At 40.7% G+C, this 21061-nt stretch overlaps 1 protein-coding gene across 1 annotated transcript in view; it reads left to right on the top strand.

Annotated features, from left to right (window-relative positions):
• Positions 1–21061, top strand: part of zfhx4 (zinc finger homeobox 4) — a 161033-nt gene that overhangs the window by 66372 nt on the left and 73600 nt on the right. The window contains exon 4 of the mRNA XM_042331822.1: positions 12378–12609. Coding sequence (XP_042187756.1) covers positions 12378–12609 — 232 coding nt within the window. The remainder of the gene's footprint in view (positions 1–12377; positions 12610–21061) is intronic.

Genomic DNA, 21061 nt, shown 5'->3' with positions numbered 1-21061 from the left:
CAGGCAGAAGCTTCCCCATACCCTGACGTTGATGATCATCTACGTACTATTCATTGAAATACATTTTTTTCAATACCTGTTTCATTAGTAACGATTAAAGCATTAAAAATAAATGCTTCATACATTATGAATGAAAAGGTTATGAAATAAATCCTGTACTCAGCAGGCGGTGCTCCCTTTTCAACGTTGTTAAATGACCTTAAATTAATGTCTGAGGACACTGTCTGCAGTGCTATGTGCTGGGTATTAATCTTCAGTCACATAGTGCTGAAGATACAAGTGTGGCAGCTGAATAATGTATGAGTTATTTACTGTGTACTGTGGCTGTGATCATCCAGCAAGGCATGACATCATTGATAGGAGCCACAAGACAAACAAAGGGGGTGGGGAGGAAGTAACTTTGAGACTTATTCTGTGTTTTCCATATAGCAAATTTGTCACTTTTGGGTCAATAGTAATAATAATCCTTGCATTTGATATAGTGCCTTATCACGTCGTTGAGACATCTCAAAGCGCTTCACAGAATACACTGTAAAGTAAATTGACTTAATATTTTGTGGGCAAAACGCAGCAGCCAATTACACACAGCAGTGTCCTACAAACACTCATGGATTAAGTGACCAAATTATTATTATTTTATTCAGTACATTTAGTAAAACTGTGCCTAGGTGCTTAAAATGAATTAAAAAAACCAATATTTACTTGAAAATGTAAAATTAAAGGATGCATTTAAACTTGTGTGCGACGGTTATATATAAATACACAGGGCTAAATTTGCACAAATAGTGCTAGGCCAGAGCAAACAAATGTGTTATATGGAGCTCACGGAGCAGAATAACCCCTCATTGAAACAATTTCCTAGCCATAACAATAAGGCATCTCTTCTGTTGAGCTCTAATTGCACCTAATTCCTGCTATTGTGCCAGTTTCCATCCACTCAAAGCCAACATCACAACTTGGGTAAAAATCGCAATTGGATTTGGGAAGAAGCTATTCTCTACTGGTTAATTAATTTACTGACTTTAGAATTGGACTTTTCCCATGTAACATTGTCACAGTCAGCAAATTGTGATCGGGGTTTCCTGTGATAAAATCACAGTCACAGAACAATCTCAAGAATCTTTGCAAGAATTATTGCATTCGAGTTTATGTTAGGTACGGATAATTGATGTGTTCTAGTTCTGTGGGTGAACACTCCACGTGCCATTGAGCCATTCAAATCAGGAAAATCGCAAACCTAATCCCTGGCAAGGATCAAGGCACAGGGCTTGAAAAGGAGAGTTTCGGGACATAGTGGCTGAAAGCACAGTCACTGACGGTGGACCGGAAGGGACAAGGGATACGCAGGAGGCCGGAGCCAGCCGAGCGGAGGTGGTGGGTAGTGGAGAGGGGAGAAAGCAGGTTGGAGAGATAGGGAGGTACTATAGCATGAAGCGATTTGTAAATGAGTCTGAGGATGTTGAAGTTCTGTAAAAGGAAGCCAGTGGAGCCTAGTGGACTGGGGTGATGGAGGTACGGAGTTTGGTGCGGGTGAGTATATGGGCAGCGGAGTTTTGAATTAATTTGATTTTGTATATGGTGGAGCTGGGGGACCAACAAGGAGGACATTGGAATTATCGAGGCAGGAGGTGACGAATGCGTGTGAGGTATGGTCAGAGGTGTGACGGTGGTGGAAAGAAAGTGGTTCTTGTCAGCGACCAGTTGTGTTCCATTGGTTAGGGCATCATGCTTTGATCCCAATTTGCACCAAACACCATTGGGTTACTTGGCTGGTCAGGCATTAGAGAAGTTCAAGTGGTCCTGCTTTCAAGGAAACTGAGGGGAAAGGTGGGGGTGAAGGAGAGGGAAAGGGGTCAAGTACCTGCTGACATCTCCAATTGGTTCCACTGTGTTTGCTGGTAAATTAGTCATTAAACAGGGGATTAGAGTTAATGATGATTAAACAATTTGCACTGTCTCATAAGTAGTTTTCTAAAATGTGTCTAATTTGGCATGATATGTAGAATTCTCATTATCGCAGCAGAGGCCGCTAGTATTAAGGGGATGATACCGAAGCTTCAGGAAATCCAATAGCTTTATTTCCATTTCTGTGCTATTTTTACTATGAGCCTCCTTTCGCGCCTTACAGAGCTCTTGCGGTTCCACGGCTCTACAATTACCACACTTCTTGTCCTCCGTGAATCAAAGGAAAACCGATGCACAAACAGCTTGCAACAACACAAACTTGCATTTATATAGAGCCCCTCACACAGGGTAGTGTGCTGGAGCACTTGACAGTGGCAGAGCACAATGCCGAGCCGGGGGTGAGGGAGGGGTGACCATAGGCACGGTCGAAGAGCAGTTGGAGATGGGGAAGGAGGTGGCAAGGCGGAAGGATAGAGGGAGAATATTCCAGTGTTTTGGCATGGCCATCGATAGTGGAATAATCATGTGGAGTCCTGTAGCTCAGTAGTTAGAGCACTTGCCTTGCAAACGAGAGACCTGGGTTCAATTCCAGGCAGGGCGAAACCTTGGGCAAGTTTCCTTACTCCACACGCCTAATAATAATCCCTCCAAAACAAAACAATAATAAATTTGTCATTTTCAATTCACGGCTGTTTGTGGGACACTGCTGTGCGCAATTGGCTGCCGTGTTTTGCCCACAAATATACGGTCAATTCACTTTACAGCATATTCTGTGAAGTGCTTTGAGACGTCCAGAAGACGTGAAAAGCGCTATATCAAATGCAAGCATTATTATTATAACACTGAGCACCGGGGAGCCTCACTCACGAACAGAGCGACTAAGTAAAGAAGCCACAATTCATCAGCTGCACTGTTGCAATTGGTTGTGAAGCTCTTTGTCAGGAGCCCAAGGGCCAGCCAATAGTTCAGAGACAACTGCTGAACCCTTCCTCTCCTTTATTTTTGCAAGTTGTTTCAGCGGGTCTAATTATTTTAATGGGAGTGTGGAATTATAGCCTAGTGCTCGGATTCATCCTACAACCCCGCATGCATCTGGTGACCTTTAAGTGATAGTTCACTCAAGTGGATTATTGTTTTCATACTTCATTCGAGTGAATTATCACTTGTCCAGGCAGCGAAAATAACATTCGCTTCCACAGAGTTAAACTGGTTGGTTAATTTAATCAAGTTGTTAAGGATTGGGGTGGGGGGGAGGGAGGGAGCTCATATCCAGAGAGCACTCACAAAAAATTATTTTGGTGCCATCGAAAAAAAATTAATTCCTCAAGCGCAAATGAAGTGTCATTTCACTGGACTGACTGACCATATGGAGTTCTTGTTTATTCAGCAGGGATCCACACAAAGGCTGTTTTGTCAGTGCTTCATGAAAACAGTCCCAGGTGCTTCTTGACTTTTGGCTTGTAGGGTGTGACTGACTATTGGGTGTAGAGACTGTACTGAATGTTGCTCTGACCAGCTCCAGTCCATTGCATTTTTAATGGCCTTCTACTGCACTCCTGGCTTACACTTCAGTGGGCTGTTTCCCTAAAATTAAATCTATAGGATTTTTATATCTATCAGCATGCCTAGCAAAAATGTCCAATCGCTTGTATGAAACGTTAAGTTAATGCTGTTAAACTCTGTGGAAAGTTCCCGGGTCCTAACAGGAAAGACATTTTTGGGATCACCAATGACGCAAGTCCACTGCAATTTGCATGGAACAAGCTGTGGATACAATCAGAGGGGCCAAAACATTCTTGCAGTAGAACAGCTGTTTGTTGTGGTTCACTTATAGCTCAAATTTTGTCTGCTGAAGCCTGATTCTTCTGCTGGCACCCTCTGCTCTTATAATTCAATTACAATTTAGTCAAGATATTCTGCACGTTCCTCCCGTTTCTGTAGATGGCTGAGCTCCCAGCCAATGTGTCCTCAAACTCTGTAATGGTATAGAAGTCATTAATGGAGAAAACCTGAAATGAGTGGGGATGGGCAATAGATTACTTTTACATTGTTAATTGTTTTTGGTGTCAAGACACCTTTTCATATCCTTCACCTTTCCTGTCTTTCACCTGTCCAACTGTTGTAAGTTCCAGAGAAGTTTCAATCTCTCTCAACCGTCAAATTTAACATATTTTCTGATCGTATACTGTAATGCTGAAGAAAAGTGACTCAAAACACAAGGCCAAGTTTTATACTAATGTTAAAGAACTAAAATGAAGGCTAACATTGTACCATTTTAAATAAAAATGGCATACTCTTGTCCTATGTTTATTATTTAGTAGTTTAGTCTTGTAGCACAGCGGCACTGTTTACCTAGCAGTAAATAGGAACCCGCTTGTTAGTCAAATTATTTCCGGGATTAATAATTCCTTTTTTTAAAAAAAGACAATTTGGTCCACGATTGTTTGTGGGACACTGCTGTGTTCAATTGGTTGCTGCGTTTTATCCACAAATTATACAGTCATTTCACTATACAGTATTCTGTGAAGTGCTTTGAGAAGCCTCAAAGACGTGATAAGGCGCTATATCAAATGCAAGGATTATTATTCATATTTTACACTTTATTTTGTTTTTTATACATAAGTAATGCTGCATAATCTGTTTAGTTTATATTAAATATTTTTCTTACTTGATTCCTTCTGCCTCTCTGCTCCTATAAAAATAATAATATTAACAAAAAATAATAATCTTTTTACTTGATGTACAATCTTTTACGTCAGGGGTGCTTCGAAGGATTTACTGTAAAATGTAGTGACTGTACATTGGGAGGCAAATTTAAGCAACCTTAAAATACAGGTTGTAGCTCCAAATTCAGTCAATTAAATAACCAAGGTTTACAGACTGATACAATTTAATCAGAGGTATGTCTAGGTCAATCTTTGCCATAATATCCCACTGGCATCCAGGTGTGGCTCCTTTCAACACCTGATTAGTGACTTCAGAAAGAATAGGCAAATAAATTCAGCCATGGTACACCAAGGGTTAATGCATGTTAAGCACTACTCAGATTGTTTTTAATTGATCAGACTGGTTAATTTTTTTTATTTCACACCGGATAAGTTGCTCTGGTGTGTTCTCGTCACCACAGTCAAGAATTAAAGAGGTAACTCTTGTGGGGCTGCAGAATTAAACATTTTTCCTCATGCCAAGGAGATTCTTTCTGTAAAATGTGATTTGCTCCATTCCTCGGCTCACACCACATCAGACGGGCATTGAATGGAATGTATCGTATTGCTGAAAAAATGCATTCCCTCAAATGTTTTGAAAAGAAAGATTTTTTTTGAAACTTCTGTATAAAACAAATCAGACTAAAATGGGGGTGATGTTGCACACAGGACTTATTCCTTCTGATGGTTGTAAGAGGGGCTTGGCTTGCGTGTTCTACTCGCCAGTTTGGTGGAGTGAGTGCTGAAAACAGACTGAGTAGCAAAAGAATGTGCCCAAACATGTAACGTATCCACTTTCAGCTGGTCTTACTAACCCCTTGTGTGCTGACGAGCCTCCAGGTCGGCCATCTTTGTTGCCCTCCGTACTCTCCAGCAGCTAAACTGAAAGGGAATGTGTTTTGATGATGATGGTTGTGAAGTACAATCGTTCAAACTGACTCAAGAGCACTCTGTGATGCCCAATGTTTCCTGGATTGAACCAGCAAGTGGCAGTCTTTCAATGGAGGAGATCACTGCTGCACTTCTTAAAGAGTTAATAATAATGATAATAATAATCCTTGCATTTGATATAGCGCTTTTCACGTCGGGAGGACGTCCCAAAGCGCTTCACAGAACACACTGTAAAGTGAATTGACTGTATATTTGTGGGCGAACGCAGCAGCTAATTGCGCACAGCAATGTCCCACAAACAATCGTAGATTGAAAATGACCAATTTATTATTGTTTTTGGTTTTGGAGGGATTATTATTAGACGTGTGGAGTAAGGAAACTTGCCCAAGGTTTCGCCCTGCCTGGAATTGAACTCAGCAAAGCGAGTGCTCTAACCACTGAGCTACAGGATTCCACTAACGTGCTGATAAAACCCTCAAGGAAAATACTCTGGTTGGCAGTGATCATTGCGTACTTTTACAAATTGCCTTCTTTTCTACTTATAAAGGAGCAGCATCCTATGTGAGAGCGAAGAATGCATGTTGCTGAACTCTGTAGTGAATGTACGCGGGTGAGTTAGTGGTGGGGAGGGGAGAAGTGGTAGGCCAGCAGTGGGAAGTCTGTGGGCCAGACTTCCATCTGGTAGAGTGGTTACTGTGTCTCACTTGGTGCCATCTCCACTACCTGGGACGTATGACCCCCTCAAAAGCTCATAAGATGCGCCCTTCCTCAGGTGGTATGAAGCATGCTCAGTGGCTTCTGGAGATGTGTGACCATGTTAGAGGAGGGATTTATGTTAGCATGCCGGTGATGACTCGTTGATGAACCGTTAAATAAAATGATCTGTCCCCAGGCTAGGTTGTTGGTTCTTTGCCAAGCAGTAATCCAGTGCAATTAACCATCAAAGAGACGTGTGCAGGAGAGTATTATAACAGATTGCTATGCAGCCACCTGAGAAAGCAAGAGAGCTTTCCCAAAGTACCAGCTGAAAACGATAACACCGCCGTGTTATTGTGTTCCACTTCCTCATATTTAAATCCTTTTTTGTACTCTGTACGAACATGCCGAAGCCCTGCACCCATAAAAATGTCACCCTCGTTTGTGTGGCCTTCGAAACACCCCTTTTCAGGCAGTATTTGCCTTTCGATGGAATCTGCTTGTGCATTTCTTAAATCTTTGATTGGCCTGCACAAGCACAAGTAAAGGGAAATAGCAGCTCTGTTCTCCCAGGTCACACCACTGAGCATCAGCTCTTTATTCTTAAAAACCTGCTGCAAAAAAAACACTTTCTATTTTTAAAAGAACTTAATGGGATTTGATTGTTGGCTCTTGAGACACAAACAGGAATCAGTTACAGTACATTGTGTTTTAAAGAATTGTAAATCTTGTTTGCTTTCTTGCCTTTTAGGCAACACAAGTGTGAGTTAAATCACACAAGGCGTCAGCTTGCTTCAGGTGATAGTGCTTTCTTCTCTGGATCAGAAGGTTGAGTTCACATTGTGACTTGATGCTCGTAATATGGATGGGGCGGGAAAGAATGCCACATAGTTGGAGGTGCTGTCTTTTGAGCAGATATTAAATCACGGTCGTGTCTGCTTGTTCTTCAGGTCATTGTTAAAAGTTTCCTCACATTGTTAGAGAAGGGGGTTGTTCTGATCAGAGATCCTCTAGATTGCTGTGATTGACCTCGTGATTGTTTGCAAGACTTTCTTGTGTGCAAAATGCCTACTGTGATTGCCTTAAAAATGTCACAGTAGTTGATAGTAACTATTGCAAAGTGCTTTGAAATGTTTCAACAAGATGGGACAGCAAAAATGTAGGTGCTTCCTTCCTTCTATTGCACTGCCTGCAATTTCAAGAAGAAACATTCCAATATATATGGGTACAGGTGAGAATATAAATATAAGGATAAATAATAATCCTTGCATTTGATTTGTGTGTGATCACGTTGAAACATCTCAAAGCTCTTCACAGTTATTTCTGTTGATTAGTGACTGTGCATTTATAGGCAGACACAACAGTCAATTTGCCCACAGCAAGATCCCACAAACAGCCATGAAACAAATGATCAATTTTAACTGGAGGACTATTATTGGGAAACTGAGAGAAACTCCCTTCTTTTTTGAGATAGTGTTGTGGTTCTGTAGCATTGTGGGTTCTGTGAGATCCACTTGAACAGGCAGATGGGGCCTCGGTTTAATGTCTCATCTAAAGGACAGAGTGTAGCATTTCCCTCAACACTGCACTGAAGTGTCAACTCAAACCATGAGCTCAAAGTCCATGTAGCGCAGCACTTGAACCCACAAACCTTCAGAGGTGAGAGTGCTGCCAACTGAGTCAGGCTGCTGTACCTGATAGCAAGGTAGAAATTTTTCCACCCACACCTTCCCCCCCCCCCCCAATGATGTCGAGATCTCTGCATGTCAACTGTGTGGACTAGATATCCTGCCAAGTTCTTTCCATAATTCAGTTTGTTCGAAATAAGCAATTTTAAAAGAACCATTACAGCATTTATAGAAATTGTGACTGGAGTAGAATTGGTTTGCCCCCGAGTAGAATTGTTTCTGAATTGCTTTTTAGCGTTTAGATTACCCAAGTCCACTTGAAGCCTGTGCCATGTTGTAAATCTCCATAGTTACAGTACATTGTTGCACTGTTTTTTAAAAGAAAAAGCTTTTTAAAACTAATATTTTAGGGAGTGAGAAAAGAAAGAGGTTGTCTGTTAAAGAGTTATTTTAAGGTGCTGTAAATGGAACCACAAATGTCCAGATTCCTCCAGTTTGTGGTCAAACAGCAGCTGAAACTTGCAAACAGTACTGCACTACCTTAACCTTATAAATCAGGTCTTTAATCCGCACAGCCTTTCACTTTTGCCAAAGTGCCCATAGAGAGAATGCAGCAATACAACAGTTTTGTACGAGTACACACACGCTGCCAACAGCATTACTGTTGATTTCAAAAGGAAAATAGTTTGAAAGAAATGTTTTGACTAGGCTTTTTCTATCCTTGTTAACCGCTTGATCTTCCTTAGGAAACCGGAAAGCTACATTTGTAAATGGGCTGCAGTTTTATTCCTTTTAATACCTTACCATACCATAAGCATCATAAACTTCAGTTTAACCACATGATTTGTCAACAGGATCCTCAGAGTGTCACAAATAAAAGTACAGTAATTGGTAAACTGCTTTATCAAGTCATGCTCCGAGGTGAATATGAACTGGGAGATGTAAAGGGTTCCTGGATAAGTAATGTAACTAGTGCACAGCCTTCTTTCTGCTGAAAGAAACAAAGATAGCAGTAATTAATGACTCTGATTCTATGCCAAAAAGGCTTTATTCCGACACCTTCAACTTAATTAAAACTTAAGATGTTTCAATGGTTTCAGAAAGCCCCTGATGGAGTGAACTCTTGCAGACTCGTGAGAAAATTTTGTAAGTTAAAGGAAAAGATGTGTGTTACCACTGGTACTGTGACTCTAATCCCTGACAATCAAAGAATCTATTTAGTCGAGCCTTTTCTTCAGCGGCCTCACACCTGCAGGCTCACTGGCACTTCCTCTACACCAAAGAAGGACGTTTTTGTGTTTTTGCGGAAGATCTGATAATAAAGGCTTTGCGGGTGCTTTTGTTTTTGTTCATTGTTCATTAGCCTGTGAGTGGCGGAGGCACACTTGATATGCTCAGCTTGCCAGAGGGTAGAACTCAGCTGTGAACATTTGAGACGGAGCAACATCAGGCCAGAGGGGGCTGGAGAGGCATCTTCAATACAAAAAAATCTTCAAATTAGGCCACTCAGCTGACAGGCCAGTTTGAATCACAGTGATTTGCTGTTCTTTGCCACGTTTCCCTTGTAGAGGATCATTTGCAAAGTTCGCCTGTGAAGATTCAGTTGTGGTTTGGAATTGTTTCGTCCTCTCCTCTCCTTCCTCATCTTCTTCTTCTTGCATGCCTTTATTTTTAATTAACAAGCTTTAGAAGTCCTGCCAGGTACGTCCCATCAAATACTGAATACTGAAAAGGGCAGCCCTGTTTATGTTGCATGCAAGACCAGCGATTCTTAACAATTGCCAACAGTAAAAAAACAGCTCTTGAGATAACATTGGTTGCATACTGATCGAAGTAAACAGTTACAAGATTTGCATGAGAAAAAGAAAATAGAGTTTAATTTCATCTCCCCAGCAGAAAACGCTTTTGTGGTTGTGGACAAAAATCCTCAGGTTCTTTCGGTACCTTAAGAATAAAGCTGTAGCAGTAAATCCAGGGTTTTCTATTTATTCCAGCCTCAGGATGATGTCCACAAATTAAACGTGTTATTTTAGCATAGAGTTGTGCGAGAACGCAATGCTCGTAACATTTGCTTTATATTTAATAGGCTGCAGACAGCACTTTATTCAGGTAACCACACCAGTCTTCTTCATGCTCTGTCTCTGCTATTATATATTTGGGGGATTAGCAATGAAGGACCTTAACTTACAGGTGAGCTTCCAGAACTTGAGAGTTGTCTCCTGCTATGTTTTTTTTAAAAGAGTGCTGTAAGCCTGTGATTTAGTGCAGCAGCCTTCATTGTGTGGGATTAGTATTGTGTCAAAAGTTTAAATACTTGTAATATTCGCCTCACCTCCAGATTGTTTGCTCTAGAGTCAGATCTACAAACATTTAGCCTTGTCCCCTCTCCTCCCCGGTACAGGTGTAAATTTCAAAGTTTGCATTTTGGTTACTGATTTAAATTGTTTCCCACCAACTATCTTCAGTACGTATTACGCTATCAAGGATTGATGGCCAAATTAGACGGCATCAAGTTGCCAGTGTTTGCCCTGAGATTCGAACTATGCTGAGCACTGGGAGGTCTGAGCATTGTTTTGCATTAAAAATAGATTTTGAAAAATATAAATATGTATTTGAGTTATGTTTGTTCATTTATTCCAACTATTGTAAGGATGATAGTAATAATAATAATAATCCTTACATTTGATATAGCATCTTCACGTAGGGAGAACGTCCAAGATCGCTTCACAGAATAAACTATAAAGCGGAGTAATTGTGTGTTTTTTGGGCAGACATGGCAGCCAATCTGCACAATGATGGGGGCAAGCGGGTATGCTTATGCCTTTTATTCTGCCGTAAGAAATTTATTGTCAGAAATAAAGAGAACGGATGTCTCGACTGCAGTTGGTTTGCAACGCAAAATGTTTTGATTTTGAAAGCTGCAAAGAGGCCTCAGTGCTCAAAGAGGCGTGTCTCTCATTCTGAGCCTCGGATTTGTGTCGGCTGCTCTGTTCATTTTGTTCTGTTTCGTAAACACAATTCTTTATAAAACTTTTTATGAAAAAAAACTGCATTGGAACAAATGCTAAGTTTGAGCAATCAAAGTAACCCTGGGTTGCCTCTGCCATGCACCGCTGCAATTAGAACTGCTTCTAGCTCAAGCATTTCACACTGGAAAAAACCCAACACGTCAAATATATCTGATTTCAAGCTAGGGACAGAAACCATGGCTCTGATTCCTCCAGTTTCCTTCATTTGCACAAACAAAGGCTTTAGCACACAGAGAACTTTCATAAAATAAACCCATTCTGAGTGAGGGGGCCAAGTTGACTTACCCAAAAGAAAAGCTATTTTCGTGGAAATCCAAATAGAATTTTATTCAAATGAAACCTCGGAGAAATAAAATGCGTGTGTGTGTTCAGTGTGTCAAGCATATACATAGGCACAGATGTGTATATTGGTGATGTGCATTGGGTGTGAGTAATAATAATAATAATCCTTGCATTTCATATAGAGCTCTTCACATCTTCTAGATATCTCAAAGTGCTTCACTGAATATACTGTAAAGTAAATTGACTGTATATTTGTGGGTGAAACGCAGCAGCTAATTGCATACAGCAATGTCCCACAAACAGTCGTGGATTGAAATGACCAATTTTATTATTGTTTTTTTTCTTGAGAGATTGTTATTAGGCGTGTATAGATATGTGTGTGTGTTAGAGTCCCTGTATTATGCGTTTGATGTGTGCACATGCTTGAGGTATTTGGAACTGTGAACATCAAGATAACAGGAGATCAGGCTTCCAAACTGTTGTGCTAGCTTCACCACTACAAGCTCTCTAATCCCATTCATCTGCCTTTTCCCAATATCCCTTTATACTTCAAATGGGAATGCTTATTACCCCTAAAAAAATATTCTAGGAGGATTTCAACATTATCCTATTGGATCCTATTAGATTCTATAACAAAAGATCTGGCAAAAAAATCCTTCATTAGGTGAAGTATCCTATGGAGTCCTATAGGATTTTCAATAGGATTAACTGTAGGATACTTCAGTTGCGCTCAGTGTGGTTCTGTTCAAATCTGGTGTTGATGTTAATGAAACGTCATAGTTTGACGTTTGGTTATTCTCAGTTTTTTTTCCTTGTTAGGTTGCTTCAATTTTCTGTAACTCTTAGTTATTGCTGGTATCTCTGTCAGTTTGCTAGGTTTGGTATTTCACAACACTGAGCAGGCCAATACCCTAATCCAAATAGTAATAACAATCCTTGCATTTGATATAGCACCTTATCAGGTCTTCGAGACATCTCAAAGCACTTCATAAAATATACTGTGAAATGAATTGACTGTATAATTTTTTTTGTGACGAAATAGTGTATTAAGTCTACAGTTAATGATAAAATGATATTCTTCATGTATATAACCTTGCTTGAAACTGCAAAAAAAGTGTTGCCCCACTCTGTCTATGGGCATGGCAGAATGAGGGAATAATGGTGGCTGCTGGAAATAACAGGAGGGAACCAGAGCTGTCCCATTACCCTCATTGTCCTCTTTTCTGGTCTTGACTTTTCAGCACTTGCAGAAGCACGAGAGTACGACAAATTCTAAGTTCTACTACTACAACTGCAGCCTCTGCAACTATACCACCAAGGCCAAGCTAAACCTGGTCCAGCACGCCCGGTCTCTGAAACACCAGCAGACAGAGAGCCTTCACCGATTGCAGTTACACCAGCAGGGCTTGGCATCAGAGGAGGACAATCTCGGTGAGATCTTCTTCGTCAAAGACTGCCCACCAAACGAGTATGGTGAGTACCCACTGCCCTGTTTGCTTCCTTGCTCCCTCGCTACCAAGAACGTGTCCTGCAATGTAAAACACACTGGTTCTTAATCTCTCCAACACAAACATGTTGTTCCCATTAAAGCCTCCGTTTTATATCAGTACCATACGCAGTCCTACAAGCAGTGACATCTTTAGCAGGCATGCAGGAGGTTATGAAATTCTACCTTGGGAGGATCTCACAGTGAAATTTTTCCCCCCAGAGTGAGCTTTAATTTCCTTTCTCATGACTATAGCAATTTGGCTTTCATTTAAAAGTTTTTTTGCTGCCAGCAGCTAATAAGTGTAACAAGACTGTAAAACGTTCAGAGACAAAAAAAAAGATTAATAGTTTTATTTGAGGGAGACCTGTAATTTAAAACATAAAACTAGTCAGAATGCATTGTTCAATATTTCTAATAGTAATGCTACCTTCTAAGCCGAGCACCAAGGTTGTTTTTGCTTTGGTTGACCTGGCGGAGGGAAACAGCTAACACGTTTTGAATGGCATTCCAATGCTGAATTAATCTCTGTTCCCTAAAGTGTCCTGTTTATATATGAAATCCAGAAACAGATGGTCATGAGCTGAAAACCACATGCGAAACTTTCTGCATTAAAACTGCCCACATTGGAATTAAATGAGACGTCTGTACTTTTGGCTTTAATTATAACTGGATCAAAGGTGATGCAAAGATTGGGTGCTCAAGAAGGGCTTATTTAGATAATGGTTGTTATGCACTTTAGAATCTTTGGTTGAAATAAAAGACCCTTATATGCGAGTCATTCAGACTTTGGTTGTCAAAAGTACTCTTATTTATTGATTAGCTTAAGCTGTTAGAGCTGGAGTTAAATGTTTTACAGAACCTGCTCAAAATACACGCTTTTAAAACAACCACAGTAAAGAGGAGGCCAATCCTGAACACAGCGTAGTCAGGGAATCACCTTCATGATCATATGTTTTTGTCTCATTTGTTTAACCCTTAACCAGTCAGAGCTGCCTTGTGTGGGGAAAGGCCCAAAAACCCAATGAAGCAGCTGTTTTGTGTTAAGAAGACTTCAACTGCGTAAGATCAAAGCTAACACAAGCATCGCTAATTTTCTTTTTGTTAGTGTCGTCTTGTACCTGTCAGCATTTTTGTTAGAAATGTGCTGGAGATCCTATTTTACTGTCTAACTGCAATCCAGAAAAAAATAGATCAATTTGAATGTTGAAGCGCGGGGTGGGGGGGAACCAATGATGTTACAAGGGGCTTTACAGTCTTGAGGATAGTCAGACTAGGTTTCCTATCCCCAGAGAATCAAGTTCAAGATTTTCATCCTCACTTTAAAGCCCTCCTCGGTCTTATCCCGCCCTACCTCTGTGACTTTCCAAAACCCTACCAACCCCCCACTCCCTCCATTTGGTAGGCACTGGCCTGCTTCATGTCTCTCTCCCTGCCCCCACTCTCTGGAATTCTATCCTGGAGTCCTATCACTTTGTTCGCCCCCCTCCCCCGTCTCCTTCGAAATCCATCTCAAGACTTTCCTCTTTGACCTTGCCTTCGGTCAATCTTCCCACCCCCACCCCACTTGGTCCCCCGCCTCTCGACACCAACCCCTTTGCTTGCGTGCAAACTCTTAACTGCCCAGCGATTTGGGACATCCTCCCAATGTGAAAGTCACTATTATAAATGCAATAAATTACTTCTTGTTGTTGGGAGTGAGAGGTGCCTGCATTTAAACTGCAGCACGGGCCTTGGAGGGTGCTAGTGACTGCAGGTTTTAGCTCCAGATTTCACAATAACCTCAGTTTGAGTTAACTTTAAAGTTAGAATCTTCCAGAGACTGTCTTGCAAGATCCTTGCAGCGTGAACATGAAGTGAAAGCAAAGTATTGATAACGGGACTTGCAAATAACATCTCCTTGCCCGAAAGTGTGTCATCCCAACTACTGCAATACCTGTACCATTTCCCCCTCCTCCCCATCCACCCCTCCTCCCCTTGGGAGAAAGGGTCACTGTCCCTTGGAGAGAAGGTTGGGTTATCCCCCCTACCTCCCCTCCGGAGAGGGGGTCAGTCCCCTCGAGGAGAGAGGCAGACCCTAGGGGAGAAAAGGCCAGGGCTCCCAGCAAGAGAGGGTAAATCTCCCAAGATGGGGGTAGCACTGGCCACAGGGGACAGAATCTCAGTGCGGAGCTGATGATGAAAGCACCTTTTCAATTTCTGCATCTTTGGTTAACGCCGAGTTAAAGCACAAACTGCACTTTTTTTTAAAAATGGTCCTCAGTCTTATTCTTACCAAGGATAATGTAGAGATATTTTAAACTGGCACATTTTAAATAGCAAAATCCTCAGACTCTGTTTCAGGATCTCACTGAGCCCCAGTGTTCAGACTCATCCGCACTATATAAACCTTCAGCTACACATCCCACCCATATAATATAGCTTTGCCTCATCTCCATGGTAACACATTGTATTGGGACAGAGGTAATAGGCTCACGATCCTATCTGCTGTGGTACCTGACCCTGGGGAGTGTGAAGGGCAGGAGGGTCGGACTCATTGAGGGTTCTGCTGCTCCAACTGGATTAAAATTGCATTGAAAGTAATGAGAATTATTTTTTTTAAAAAGAGATACTCCAAGGAGAAATGAAGGCAAGTAAAAATTTAATTGAAATAAAATTGAGATGAAATTGATGCTATAACCGTTCACAAAAGGACTCCCATCTGTGAAACACAAAAAGTCCTATGCGAGAGCCAAAATGTTGTAAAAGTTTTAATTTTTTAAACATATGACAGAACAATAGCTGCTTAATGTACTTCGATAGAATGCACCTCCCTTCTGACCCATCACTCCTATTAGCAAATACATCCTTGCATTAATTCTGCACATGGTATTGCACAATCTCAGTTGCTGCCCTCAGTACTGAGCTCAGACTCCAGAACGGTCATTGTCCAGATTATTGCTGCGTCCCACTCGTATTTCATATCAGGTTCAGCATCAAACTCGGAGAAGTGCTTCTTCACTCGGCTACCAGGATAAGAGGCGCTTCCCTCGAGCTGATCTCAATGCGATTGGAACCGTGAAAAAAAAATATCCTGGAAGATTTGTATCCAGCGTTGGAGAACTGGAGGAGGCTTTAGAAATAATGGAGACTTCAGTCAAATGATAGAAGTTTGGCAGGAGCGTACAGGCTAAATGTAAACAGAGGGATTTGCACTCTAATCATTCAGTGGAGGAGGCAGATAGTTATTGTAAATGGTTCCTGGTCTCTTTATTCGCCATAAGAAAACACAAATTAAAGGATTTAATGGAATTTTACAAATCTCGCAAATAGCCTACCGTTCTCCACCATGAGTAAAGCATATGGGGGGTGAGGGAGGAGGAGGCGAAGGGAAAGAATGTCCAAAAACAGTGCAATTCGATTTGTTACATTAGTTTCAAATCCACAATAGTTTAGACACTGAAAATCACAGCAGCTCTCTTCAGGTTTATAAAACTACCGCATTTTCTCCACAATTGGATTAAAAACTGGTTAAAAGATATTTTGGCGTTTACAGACGATAATGCACTCACCAGCCCTTTAATTTGTAACACTGTTTGTCTTTGTTCATCTATTCCATTTTTTTAAGAAAAAAAACTCCCAACAACTTGACGATATAGCAGGGAGAAATGACTGTGAATTGGAGATTCAGAATATTTTTGCTGTTCTCCTTTGTTTTCAAATAATTTCAGAAATGAAAACCGTTTGGAGGAAGGAATTATATGTTTTTTTTACATGAAACGGGCTCCCTGTTATCACACCTCCATATAGTAGTCTTTTCATTCAGTCTTCCTGATAGAAACCTTTAACTGCTGACCCCAAGCTTGCTCTCTCGGCTCTGGCAGCCTGCCAAATAATTATGAATGATCTCGAGAACAAAGGTTGCATTTGGAAATAAATCAGCAAAAAAAATTCATAGAGATTGAGAAGAAAGTTACACAAAATGCTTTGATTTTCTTTGTCATTGTGTGTTACAATATGACTCGTCATTAGATGGCAGGGATGCTGGTTGAGGACAGCGCTGAAAGGTTCGCTTGTGCTCGATATGTTGCCCTCTGCCTTTCAACTTAGAGGCCATTCAGAATCTGTCGGGCATTCCCACAAGTATTGCTGGAGAGGGAGGTCGTGTCTTGGGAGACTCCCAATTTCCAATTTTTTTTGTCCCACCATCAATCCTATTAAAAACACAGGGAAATTAGCATCTCAATACTTACCTGAACCCAGGCGAATTGAAGTCCCACATTGTGAGCACTCGGGTATTTTTTCCAGCTGCATGTCTGGTTAGTGCAACAGTGGCGGATTTTGTTTTTGATTGAGCTGCATAAGTGAAGGAGTCTTGTTAAAGATACAGAGTGAGGTGAAGACAGTGCGAAGTCCAGAAAAGAGAAACTGAAAATTTAATAACGACAGGCATCAAGAAAGATATCCATCCTAAGGCATAGATTTGGACATTAATACAGATATACATGGCATGCTCAGATAAAGGAAGAGCCCGATAGAAACAACACACACAGAGAGCACAGAAAAACAGTACAAAAGGGAAAGGGATTATTTTATTAAAGTTATGTTATTTTTATAAGTGAAAGAATGGCACATACACTAGAGATGAAGAAGGTCTCAGATTGGACCTCTCAAAATCTCATTTGATTTTAGCTGGGGTGGCAGAGTGAGTGCAATTGCTGATCTCAGGTCTGGGCTAGGGAAGGGGAAAAATTCAGCCAGGGTTTCTGCTCTTGTGTCACCTGTAAATACACAGTCACTACGTTTCACAATACATTCCGAGAAATGTTTTGAGCTGTTTTGACAATGTGATAAGGTGTTATATTAAATGCAAAGGATTATTATCATGTTATTATTTTGTGGATGTCAGGATCGGACTTGGCTGTATACTTCCCATGGTCAGATATGCTGCCATTTGCTACCTACACTCACAGGAAGAGTGGGCACATGAGAGAGGGACCAGCAGCCTCTTCAGTCCCCGTGGACTGTACAGGACTTCATTGTGAGTTGCTGCCTTAAGTTGCAAAACGGAAAAAAAGAAAAATTTAAATCAGTAGGAATATTTTGAATATGCTTTGTTGGAGGGGCTTAAGAAAAGATAACTATTTAAAGACTAAAAAGGTTCAGACTGTAAAGTGTTTTTATCTGCATCTAACATTTATGAGGTTATTTGTTCAGCAGTGAGCAGTCATTTTGGCATCAACTAGGCCAGGCCATGCTGATCTTTTCCTGTGTGATGATTCGTATGAGCCAGAGTTTGACGTAATGGATTGATAGCACTGAAACCAAAAGCAATGTTAGATGGAAATCTTTGAACCTTCAAACTCTTTTAAATATCAATCAACGGTCAATATCTATTGATTTTTGGATTATTTTTGATTAGTGAAATTCTGGCATGATCAGTGGGAGGAATGGTTTGTAGGATCTGTCACTTGTGAATGAAACTTCAGTCACTTGGAGTAGAATTATTGGCATCTCACTCAGACTGTGTTAAAGATCTTTCAATATCCTGATGCTGTTATCAGAACTTTCACTTATTTTCTCCATTCATAGATATGAGACCATATTTATAATCATTCTGTTGAATCCCATGTATCCTCCCTTTTCCCTGACCACCCCCACCTTCAATCCTTCATCCATCATTATGCTCACACTGCTCCAAATGAGGCAGAGCCCATCAATTATTTGTTCATATATTTTAATATTAGATAGTTGAAAAAGAGGAATATTAAAAGGTGAGGGCAGTGAGCAGAAAAGGCAGTTAATTGGGTGGCTCATGTGGAGAAAAACCTGATGGGTGAATGGATTGTTAAATTCTAGGATTCAGTTTTTAGCTCTTTCCCCTTCCTCTATTCTGTCCTTGCTGAAGATGTTGGTAGTGCTCCTGTCAGAGATTATGGTGATCAAACCCCCCCTCCCTTGATAGTATGGTCTAAACCTCCTTTGGGAAGCTGCCAACTAGTAGGTTCAAATCCCAGTGTAACTGCACTCCCAGTTTTCCACTTGCTGTGCCATTCTGTTTGAAGGTACTAATAGGTCACACACCAGAGCATACAGGATCTGCCAGCCATACTCTCACTTCACATCTCTTTTAGCCCTTTGTTCTCTTCTCAAAATTGAGATCAAGGAACATTTGTAAGTACAGTAAAAACTCACAACCAGTGTAGCCTCCGAACACACAACATTGAACCTGGCTTCATCCTCTACTGGCTCTTCCCACTTTTACCTGGATTTCTCAAGCATCTATTATTTCTTCTGATCTCAATTCCATCCAGGTCCAACTCCAATCAGCTCACCCTCACCACTGTTTTATCCTTCACAGAAACCCAAGATTCATCATTTCCTGTTCTTTCCTCCTCTTTATTTTTATCCTTTGAACCCTTCCCTTACAACTGATCTCAAATGAAAGTCTCATATCTCCTCCACTGTTGAATAGGAAATTTGGTTTCCTCTTTCATGTCCAGATTTATTTTCCCCTCAGCTATTCTTTGCTATATAAAGCCAAAATTTGGTTAATACTTAGTTGAATGCTGATTCCACATCTGGTGGCTTTTGTAGCACTCTCTCATGCTTCTGGACAGAATATCATAAATGTATTTTGTCTTCTTGTTGACCTGTTAGTTTATTATTACCTTATTTTTCCAGTATCTAATAGATCAGTTTTACTCCAACTGCCCCCCTTTTGTGTCTCAAGCTTCAAATATTCGATTGCACACTACCTCCTCCTTATGTGCTTGCTGTGTTGTAATAAAAGCTCAGCAAACTGACTCCTTCACTCACTTATTCTTTCCCACGACCTCAAAATACTAAAGCTCCTTACTTCCTTCGGTTTTCTTTTCCTAGCATGATCAGGCTTGTAAACCTGGCTCAGATGTCAGTCAGGTTTACTTGATAGCACTCTCACTTCTGACTCAGAAGGTTGTGGGTAAAGTCCATGTCAGGGCTTTGAATTCATGGTTTAGGATGACACTCCAATTGAGGTTGCGTTGCATTGTTGGAGGTGCTGTCTGTTGGATGAGATTTTAAACTGAGGTCCCGTCTGCCTGTTCAGTAGGATGTTGAAGATCCCATGCTCTATTAGAAAAGAGAAGGGAGTTTCTCACAGTGTTCTGACCAACAATCCTCCAGGTAAAATTAATAGTTTGTTGCATGGCTGTTTGTGGGACATTATTGTATGCAATTGGCTGCCTTGTTCTCCTACAAATGCAGTCATTACACATTGCAGTAAATCTTGTAAAGAGCTTTGAGATGTTATAAGGTGCTTCATAAAATATTATTTTATTGTAATATTATTGTAAAACTTGGCTTAGTATCATGACCATTACATCTTGACTTCTTTTTTTGGTACTCTTCAAAATAAGTATATATGCACTTTAGTGATTCTCCCCTCACTTGGACTCTCAATTAATAAAAACGTCAATAGAGAGACAGTCATTGACTAGTGATGCTTAACCTTTTTTGCAATATGCTTTTAGCTCTACCAGTTAATTTCTCCAAACCAGTTCTTCTTACATTGTCGTTAGCAAGTATTGTTTCATGGTAATATTTGAAACAGAAATAATCCAAACCAACAAACCTGATTCTAACTCCTGTGACAATTATTTGTTTTGAATAAGTTCCCAATGGTGACATTCATTGAATGATGAAAATTATTTCTAACAGGTTGTAATTTGCTATGTTTGCAAATGGGATTCAAAGCACTTACAGTGACTTCAGTCCCCGAATCTCTAGAACAGTCCCAATTCGTAATATTCGCAAAACAGGCCAGTTGCAATTTCACAAAGCCAGCAAATGTGCGAAAAATGGCCAGAGATCAAACCAGCCCAAAGAGTTGTGGTGGATTTGTCCCCCTGGCAACCCCTGCTGGTGTCCCTGTCACTTGTGCGAAGTGATATAAAGATTTATTTGACAGCGAAATCCCACAGCTTCATATATACCATTAAACCTTTAGCATGTATTTCCTTGGATTAAACACAGCTCCTGGGAAATAACTGATGTCCAGCAAATTTTACACGGTGCTAAAGAAAGTGCCATAGATACTGTTGTTTTAGCATACAGCATGCTACTGACAACAAGGAACTTAAATTGCTTCTCAAACATCCACAAAATAATTTCTGTGCATTTTGCTGCATATTCTGATGGGAGGGAGACACAGGAGCTGTATAATTATTTAAGTAACGGGCGTATTTATAGAACAGGCGCTGTTTATAGCATTCAGTGGATCTCAACAGTTCCAAATGCTGTTTCACTGAGATGATAAATCGGAGTTCTTCTTTAGGGACGGGTTGTGTTTTCAGTCCAGCGATTGACTGATGTTCAGCTGCACACAAGCAGAGAGACTGTTTATTGTTCCTTCAGCCGAACATCTGCTGAAGATGTGAGGACCACTAATAGACTACCACATTTTTTCCCTTTTATTCC

Source organism: Callorhinchus milii, unplaced genomic scaffold (assembly GCF_018977255.1).
Source record: "Callorhinchus milii isolate IMCB2004 unplaced genomic scaffold, IMCB_Cmil_1.0 Scaffold2, whole genome shotgun sequence".
NCBI lineage: Eukaryota > Metazoa > Chordata > Chondrichthyes > Chimaeriformes > Callorhinchidae > Callorhinchus > Callorhinchus milii.
This window is presented reverse-complemented; position numbering and strand designations above follow the sequence as displayed.